Source organism: Gracilinanus agilis, chromosome 3 (assembly GCF_016433145.1).
Source record: "Gracilinanus agilis isolate LMUSP501 chromosome 3, AgileGrace, whole genome shotgun sequence".
Lineage (NCBI taxonomy): Eukaryota > Metazoa > Chordata > Mammalia > Didelphimorphia > Didelphidae > Gracilinanus > Gracilinanus agilis.
Genome location: NC_058132.1, coordinates 476428777 through 476438771, shown reverse-complemented (window position 1 = coordinate 476438771; position 9995 = coordinate 476428777). Strand labels below are relative to the sequence as shown.

Genomic DNA, 9995 nt, shown 5'->3' with positions numbered 1-9995 from the left:
TATATATATATATATATATGTATGTGTGTGTGTATTTATGTGTATATATATATATATATATATATATATATTTTTAACCCTTAACTTCTGTGTATTGGCTCTTAGGTGGAAGAATGGTAAGGGTGGGCAATGGGGGATCATGTGACTTGCCCAGGGTCACACAGCTGGGAAGTGTCTGAGGCCAGATTTGAACCTAGGACCTCCCGTCTCTAGGCTTGACTCTCAATCCACTGAACTACCCAGCTGCCCCTTGAAGAAAATTTTAAAAGAATTATTACACTACCTGAAAGCCGTGATTTTTAAAAAAAGACTCAATATCTTATTTCAGGAAACTGTCAAGGAAAATTGACCCAAAATCTCAGATCTAGAGAGTAAAGTAGAAATTAAAAGAATCTACCAATTCCCTCTTGAAAGAGATCCCAAAATCAAAATCTCCAGCAAAATTATAGCCAAATTCAAAAACTCCAAGGTCAAAGATAAAAAATTGCAAGCAGGCAAAAAGAATTGATTTAAATATTGTGGAACCATAGTCAGGATCACACAAGACTAAGAAGATTCTACATTAAAGGAGTGGAGAGCTTAGAAAATATTTGGAAGACAAAGGAGCAAGGATTGTAACCAAGAATGACCTTCCTGGCAAAACTGTTTATAATCCTTCTGGAGAAAAATATGAATCATTAATAAAACAGAGGACTTATTCTTGATGAAAAGACAGGGGATGAATAGAAAATCAGACTCTGAAACATGAAACTCAAAAGAAGAATATGATTCGGGAGGGTGGAGCCAAAATAATGGAGAAGAAGAAGGAAAAGTTCAAACCACCATGAGAATACCCTCCAACCAATCTTAAAATGATGCCATTAAACAAATACTGGAGTGAAAGAACCAATGAGGAGTTAGAATGAAGCAACTTTCATGCAGAGAATAACTTGAAAGGTAGACAGCATTTGGGTCACTTGGGTGACAGGGGAGCATAGCCAGCTACAAAAAAAAGTAAGCAGTAAGCCAACAGCAAGCCCCCCAACCCCACAACTACTGTTACAGGCTCTGAACCTGGCATCCAGACCCTGAAACCTTGCCTAAGCCAAAAGTAGTGCAACCCAGTGAACACTCTGAAAAGTTCCAAGCAAACCTGCAGTAAGCTCCAGAATTCCAACCCAAGGCAATCTGTCTGTGGGCCTGATCTGTGTAAACCCACAGTGAGGCCAGGAGCCCCAACCCAAGCTTGTAGTGAGGACTTGAATCCCAGTTTAAGGAAGTCTGTGCAGCACTCTAGGTCAGTTTAAACCCATTGCTAGGCCCCCAAATGTCCAGTGAAGATAATCCCAAGGTTGCCAGCCTGTGGGTGCCCAGATCTAGCTAGCCCTTACCAAAGCTCAAGGAAGAGGCCCAGAGCAAGGCAGTCCACAGTGTGCCTGACCTGCTCAAGCCCAGAGTCAGATCAAAATTCCTAACCCAAGCCTAAGGCTAGAAGTTGAGTCATCAGCAGTCTCAGAGGTTAATTGACACAACAATTGGAGGTGGATTTCTGAGATTCTAGCCCATAGCCAAAAGCACAACCTTGGAAGAGCTAAAACTTGAAAAAAAATAACACTAAGTGTAGCATCAAGGAAGAAATGATGTTTAAGACAGTGCACTATTCTCTCTGAGAACAGAGTCTATCTTTAAAATAAAATTGTAAGTTTAAAAAAAAGGCTAGGAAAAATGAGCAAACAACAACAATAACAACATCAACAAATATCTAACCATAGAGAATTTTTATGGTGACAAAGAGCAAAGTACAGGCATATAAAGGGACAGTGAAAGCAAAGCAAGCCCACACAAAGCTTCAAAGAAAAATATGAATTGGACTTAAATTCTGGAAGAGCTCAAAAAAGATTTCAAAAATCAATTAAAAGAGAGAGAAGAAAAATAGGAAACAGAAATAAAAGCAATGCAAGAAGAAATGGGCCAAATGAAAAACAAGGCTCAAGAGCACACAGAAGAAAATCATTCCTTAAGAATTAGAAGTGGGCAACTAGAAGCTAATGACTTCATGAGACATAAAGAAAAAATGAAACAAAATAAAAAAGATGGGGAAGAGACTTCTGGGTTAAGATGGCTGCAGAGTAGAAGCAGGGCACTTTACTCTCCTCACTACCGACCACCAGCATACCTCCAAAGCACAAAGAAACCAAATCCAGATGAAAAAAGGGACCCCACAATAGAGCTCAGTATCAAAGGTACGTGGGATTTGGGCACTTCCACTCTATAAGGGGGAAAATAGCTCCCATCAAAACATGAGCTGATCAACCCTCCCCTACACACCAGCAGTACCAGAGTCAGAGGCTGCACACCAGAGTTAGAGCAAGAGGGGGGCGGGGGGGGGGGGTTTGTGTGTGTGCAAAATCTAGCTCCTTGGCAGTTAACTGGGACCACTAGGAGCTTGCCCCTAAGAGCAGCAAGACTTGAGACACCAGGAGGCTAGAGAGTACAAACCTTGGGTTCGGGAGTGGGGCTGAGAGAGGCAGCAGACAGTGGAAGCAGCTCAGCGCACTGAGACTCTGGGGGAAACCTCAGGAGGAGGAGCAAGTGTGGGCCAATTTCCAGGCTCTGGGCAGCCAAATAGGACCACGGGGGCTTGACCCTAAAAACAGCTGGACCAGAGACCCCAGGAGGCTGGGGAGCTCAGACCTTGGGCACAGGAGTGAGGCTGAGAGGGCTTGCAGACAGCAGAGGCCTAACAGACAGGAGAAGCTAGGAAACTCACAAAGTAGCCACAGGCAAAAACTGCTCCTTAGCTCCATACAAAGAGAGTCTGCTTGCCTTACTCAGACTTCTGGCTGAGAAAGCATAATGATGCCAAAGCAAGGGCCAAAAAATAACCACCAAAAAGACCAAGAAAAAAGCTCTAACATTTGATAACTTCTGCACAGAAAAAACAAAAACAAAAACAAAAAAACATAAAAAAGAGGAAGACAAACTCTCACTACTCTCTCTATCTGATAATATAACCAGTTTCTACCCAAGTTAATTGATAATCAATAAGGCTGTTAATGCCTTAATTCAGTTCTGTGTCTCCAACCAGAGAGATTGCTAGCACGAATTTGGATGTCTTTAATTTTTCTGTCAGTTTCTCCCTGGAAGCCTTCCCAAACCTAAGGACTTCTGATAAATGGCCCTAAGGACTTTTTCTTCTAAGTATCTAGAAATCCACGTAACCTTACCTACATATTTATTTTTTATTTCCATACCCAAAAAGTTATAAAACTGTAAAGGCCCTTTTGCCCAGCAATACAACTATTAGGTCTGTTTTCTAAGGTGATCAAAGGTAAAGGAAAAGAATAAATATGCTCTAAGATATTAATAACAACTCTCTTGTCGTGACAAATAACTGGAAATTGAGGGGATGCCCATCATTTGAAGAATGACTAAACAAGTACATCATAAGAAATGGCAAGTTAACTAAAAAAAATTTTTAAAGGGCAAGACTCAAATGAAATTATGAACAGTGAAGTGTACAGAGCCCAGAGAACATTATATAGAGCAAGAGAAATATTGTTTGAAAAAGAACTTGTATATGTCCATTTCTAGAGGAAGAACTGCTAAATAGAGACAAGCAAAACAGTTTTATATATGCATATTTTTCTTATCAAATGACACCTTCTCTAGGCCAGGGAGGTGAAGGAGGGAGAGAGATAGCTGGAATCTTTACTATAATGAACAAATAAATGAATTCAATTAAAAAAAAAAGGTTTTGCTTTTAGTCTATTATAAAATCATTTGTTGATGTGGTTGATTATTTTCTTTTTGGGGCTATTTTGAGTCATATCATTTTAACCTCTTATCTTTCAGTTGTTGATCAAGGGAATCTAGAATTTTGGATATACTGTTTTCCAGATTCTAAAAAATCAGGTGTTTTGTTTTGTTTTCTGTTGCCTTTAAATGGATTATTCACCATTCATTTTTGTAAAAACAAAACAAAACAACTCTGTGGTTTGGGTAATTGGTCTTATTACTTTAGAGTAACTATAGCCCCAGCTGCCAACAGGAAAGAAATATGGTCCTTGACACAAAAATTTAAAGCCTAATTTGGAAGCCAACATGCACTCTTGAAACAATTATAGAACAAGATAGCATGTAATAAAGACCTAATTGTGAAGCAGAGACAATAATCCTCATCAAAATCCATCCTAGTCCCCAATCCAAATTCTAAAGTTGAAACAAAGAACAATCCACTAAAAAAAAATCACAAATCATCTATCACTTTTATATGACTTAATTTTAATGGCAGTGGGCCAATGAGGCATACTGAGAAATGCCAATCTAATATTCCAATAAGTCCAGTTATTTTGGTAAATTCCATCCAACTAAATTCAGGAAATGGGTTAAAATCATCAACTCTTACTAATTCTCTTGGATTCATTCCTCCTTTTTCCATGACTATAGCCACTCTTTCCTTATGCTCCCCTTCCACCCACCCAAGTATAAGAGAGAAAAGACAGAAATTCTTTGCAGAATGTAGCTATGAAAGAGTGATAATAGAATAACAGCTTCATCCATTGTAAAATTCAAGGGTGTGACTAGATGGTCTTCAGAGTCTCTTCAAAATATACATTCTATGATACCAATAATAATCAATCACATTTCTATAGCAGTTAAAGGTTTGCAAAGTACTTTCTTCAAGTGTAAGTATTATGTCTCTATTTTATAAATGGGGACACTACCCTGATATAAACTGGTTGTGTGACCCTAAGCAAATAACCTCTCAAGGAGACAATTCTCTAAAAGGCTCTAAACTGTAGAGAAGGTGCCAACATGTATCAATAGAAATTTTCTATTTTTTCAAATGTTCCCTATTCCAATGAAATCACTACTGTGAGAAGAAATTTTGGGAAGGAGAAACAGGTTTATAGCAAAGGGAAGTTTGATGAAACTGCAGACACAGGGGTAAACCTGTTTGGAATGTAGAAGGAGGGGGTTTGGAGGTTCTAACTGCCAGCCTGAGGAGAGTTGGTTTGAGGCTATGAAGCTAAAGCCAGCTCTGAGATTGGTCTCTGACCTGCTGCAGATCTCTAACCTTTCCCAAACCATTCCTGTGACCTGTTATTATCATCACCTGGAAGCTGCCGTATGATTTATCTGTCAATTTTATAAAGAAGATCTAAACTATAAAGAGAAGCTGATTAAACTTTCAAAGTTGACTCAGGGAGGATTTCCTCTCTGAGGTGAACCCAATCACTTCCAACTCCAGTTATCCGAGCTACTCCATCTGTATTTCTCAAAGACTCAAAACTCTGTGTGGGTTTAGTTTAGGAATAGAGAGATAGCAGAGGGATCTAGAGACAGAGAGAAAAGAGAGAATAGGCCTGCCTGGCCAGGTAAGGAGGAGACTTTACTGCAAAGTCAGTTTGGGGATCTCAAGGTAGACATTTTTAGTGATAGGGACTCTCCTACAACCCACCTCCCTTATTACCCTTCCTGCTATTTTTGTTAAAACAAACCCTCTTCTTTAACCTGCAGTCAGATACAATCTATACTGGTCTAGGACTGAGAGTGATGCCATATTTGCTCTTAGTCCTTGAAGGGACGGCATCTCAGGCTAGGTCTGTCAAATCCTAGCCACCCACTACAACTATAGTGACAGGGTCTCTCTTCATAGTTTTAGATCTTTATAAAGTTGACAGAGAAATCGTACAAAAGCTTCCAGGGGATGAAAATAACAGGTCACAGGAATGGTTTGGGAAAGGTTAGAGATCTGCAGGAGGTCAGAGACCAATCTCAGAGCTGGCTTTAGCTTTATAACCTCGAACCAGCTCCCCTCAGGCTGGCAGTTAGAACTGTTAGTGTTCAGAATTGCAGACCCAAGAATGGAGATCTAGAGACAATGCAAGTTTACAGGAGACACCTTTATTACTAGCCCGAGCTAGGCTAGGACAGCTCCCAAATAGAGCCGTGTTTGGGGGAAGATTACAATAGTTATATAGACCCTCACCCTTGGGAATGTTTGTTTGCTTAAGCCACTAAGTTAGATAACAGGGTATCTCTAGTTCGGGTGGGGGGCTGTAGCTTGTTCCAGGAAGGGGCCCAGAGTGGGTCGTGGTTCTCTAACTGCCATAAATCTGCATTTCAACCTTGCATTTACTAAATGCTATAAATCCCACTTATTTGCTATAAGTCCAAATTCCAACCTTACAGAACCTCCAGACCCCCTCCTTCTAAATTCCAACCAAGTTTACCCCTGTGTCTACAGTTCCATCAAATTCCATTTCCCTTTGCTACAAACCTGTCTCTCCTTCCCAAAATTCCCTCTCACACTACCCCTATCCCTAAATGAGCAAACTGAAGTTTCAAGAGGCTATGTGAGTCGGTCAAAAAAATAGTATCAGAGGTAAGGAAGAAATGCACTCCATATATGAGTGGTGTCTAGAACAAGAGAAAGTATGTAGAGAAGAGTAATTAAGGTTGGTTGAAATATAGAGTAAGTAAAGGGGAATAACATGATATATATAATATTATGTAAATCTATAAGTAAATATGCAAATGAATATGTAAATAAATAATGTGTAATAATGTGCAGATGTACAGTAAATAAAGGGGAATAATGTGACATAAGGCTAGAAATGTAGATTTGCACTAAATTTGGGGTACTTTAAATGCATAGCTAAGGAGAATGTATTTCATCCTGTAGGAAAGTCTTCTCTAAAGTGGAGAGCCATGACATGATTCCAAAGAATGTATGTTCAATCAATTGGAGGTTGGAAAATAAATAGTATTCCTCCCTTCCTGTGATCCTGGAGTTTGTCTCTAATACAAAGAAACCATCCCATTGGCATATTAATGCCCAATTTTCTCCCGACCTGATCTCTTTACCCTTTGGCCTCCATTATCGGTAGTTTACTAATCTCTTCTCTTTTGCTGCTAGTTACCCACACCAGCAACTACCTAGGAAAAATTCCCCCCTGAATCACAATGTATTGAGATCATTCCTCACATCTTATGGTTCTGATAGGCAACCCTACAGAAGCAAAGAATAAGGGAACTCTGCATAAAGATGAAGTAAGATGTCTGAGAAAAAGCAATCTGCTTTAGCAGTTCAGAGCTTGTCACTGACCTTGGAGAGAACAGGGCAATTTCAGGAGATTGGTAAAGTCAGAAGTGAGATGCCATGGAACTGAGAACCTAATGGGAGATAGGGAGACAGTAATGACAAAAGAGCCTAGGAGTTAGTGAAAGGGGGCAAGGAGGATATGATAGGAATTTGGGATGGGGCAGAGTCTAAGGAAGGGATTTCTTTCATTTTGCGGCTCAGGAAATATGTCTCTTTGTAGGTAATAATAGGATGTAGAGTTCCAGGTATGAACAAATTATTAAAATGTTAAAAGTGGATTCTAATGAGCAAGGTGCTCATACACCAGACTTAAAGATATATTTCTTATATTTCTCATGATTGATTTCCTGACCCTTGAATTGTATTGGGACCTCCCCAGGGCTGCAGTCCTGAAAGCTGATTTGCATTTTTCCATAGCTTCTTTCTAAGGTCAAAGGAACTCAATTAGCATTTGTATGAGATAGGGCCAGTATACTGAAGGTGAAAAGAACTTCTGGGCTGGGTGTTGGTTACTCCTTTATATTAGGATCCTGATCTTTTATCTTGTCATTGATTACCAATATGATGTTAATTTTTCTGCCAAGTCTTCTATTTGATTAACTATCCCACACACCCCTCATTCCTGGGAACCTTAATAAAAATTCTGTCTACCTGTCTGAAAGAGGTTCTCACTCCATCAGAGCAACTTCCTGACAGGCTTGACATTATGCTAAAGTATCCTATATCTCTACACCTCCTTTCCCTCTTTGTGTCCTCCCTTCCTTAATCTTTAAACCCTTCCACCCATATTCCTTCAGTTCTGTATATTTGGAATTGGGAAGATGCCATTTAAAAGTATGTTATAAATTTCCTATGGACATGTGGGGGACTTTGAAACTACATTTCCCATGATTCCTCATGGCAAACAGGAAGTCTGACGATGTAAGAGAGGAGATAAGTCTCCTGGGGGAGGAGGAAGTGGCCTCTCTTTAGCTACCAAGCGGACGATACGAAGGGTAAAAATGGCTGAGGCAATGTGAATTCTTACAGGCATGTGGCCTAATGATTTTATCTCTATCAGCATGGCTTTAATTAAACTACTAATTTCTATTATTATATCAGTCTTTATCATTTTTAATCGTAACAATAATGGCAACCATACGAAGTTTGGAATTCAAATTCTCAATTTTCCAGATAGCCTAAAGAGAGCCATGCCTGCTTTTTGGCCATCTTCATCTTGCTCAGCTCTTTTGGACAATTTTTTAAAAAAGGAAAGTGGCTTTCCTCACCATGCTTTCGCTATAAGCAACAGCATGTTTTTGCCTCCCGTGGGACTCAGCCAGCCAGTCCAGCCCAAATCACCTTGGGAGGTCAGGCCAGCCAATTCTGGCTTCTGGCTTTAAACCCAAAATGCCGGAGCCCAGCCAGTATCATCTCGCAGCTGATCTCCTGGGTCCTGACCTGGTCTCCCTTCCTGCCCCACCTCGAGCCTGCCAGTGCCCCAGTGCCTGTGATCTCTGCTGCTTTTCCTGCTGCCTCATGTTCCTGCCGCAATCCCGCCAGTGCAGACCATTTCTGTGGATCCAGAATCCTGAGATTTCCGAGGAGCAACCCCCGCCCTGACTTGCCGAGTTCCGCCGTTTCAGCTTCAGCTCTGCCACTAAAGACTTGGGAAGTATATTCCCCTTTTCTCCCTACTCTCTTATAGGGGACTCTTAACCTGAAAGACCATTCTTGCCCTCCACGCCCATAAGCTCTCCACATGGGTATTTTCTACCAAACTGACCTAAGCTTTTCTCCAGCCCTGAGCCCAAGACCTGACCGCACATGGACCTAGAGTCTGATCCTTGAACTAGTGATTACTCTTCATCGGGCGCATGGCCTATTCAAACTTTCTTGTGATTAAGAACTGAACATCAGGGAAAAAAATTCACCCCGTACCTGCTTAGAACTTTGAACTTAAAAAACCCTTATTTTTAAAACCTCAGAACTCAGAGTTTTAAAGAGACTGTATCTTACTGTATTTTGCTAATTAGTTTTGTGAATTAATCTTGCTTATTTTGTTGATTTTCCTGTTGCACTGAATCATTTTAAGCTAATGAAGTTTCTGCTTATGATTTTATTATATTTCCTAATTTACTTAAAGCTTACTGTATCAAAAAAAAAAACGCTGCAGTTATAACATCTTATAGTAGCACATGTTTTTTAAATATTATTCTGTCTTGGTAATTGTATAGAACCTTGGAAGTTTCCATACCTTGAGAATTAACTTGTAATTTTACAAGAGGTTTTTTAACTTTTACTTTAGATCCTAAAGAATTGTTGTCTTATAGGATAAGCTTTTATAGATTTTATTATAAGAAAAAATATTGCCTTAAATGGGTAGAAGCATACAATTTCCTACCCGGAATTGTGTTTTAAAACAGGAAGCCAAGGAGCTCCTGTATATTCTTATCTGAGGATGATTTAGACAAGGTTTCTATTTTTAAATATCAGATATTTCTATGGAAGCAATAACAGTTTGTTGAGAAACTCTTAGCCAAGATTTAAAAGTTGTAACAAGTATATGATTTTTAAACATCATTGTTTATTGTTTTAAAATGTGCTATTGGAAATTATGGTACTCTATTTGAATGTGCATTGTGAATCTGCTATTTGTAAGATCCATTTTCTCTCACAGAAAATCTCATTTTTGGGTAACAAAACCCTTCACTAATTCTTAGCTATATATATACATATATATATATTATTTTAAACCCTTAACTTCTGTGTATTGACTTATAGGTGGAAGAGTGGTAAGGGGGTCAAGTGACTTGCCCAGGGTCACACAGCTGGGAAGTGTCTGAGGCCGGATTTGAACCCAGGACCTCCCGTCTCTAGGCCCGGCTCTCAATCCACTGAGCTACCCAGCTGCCCCCTATATATA

The 9995-nt window shown here is 39.7% G+C and overlaps 1 protein-coding gene across 1 annotated transcript in view; it reads right to left on the bottom strand.

Annotated features, from left to right (window-relative positions):
- DHRSX (dehydrogenase/reductase X-linked) overlaps nt 1-5575 on the bottom strand; it is a 374374-nt gene extending 368799 nt beyond the window's left edge. The window contains exon 1 of the mRNA XM_044669282.1: nt 5497-5575. Within this exon, the coding sequence (XP_044525217.1) occupies nt 5497-5575 (79 nt within the window). The remainder of the gene's footprint in view (nt 1-5496) is intronic.
- Nucleotides 5576-9995: the final 4420 nt, after the last annotated feature.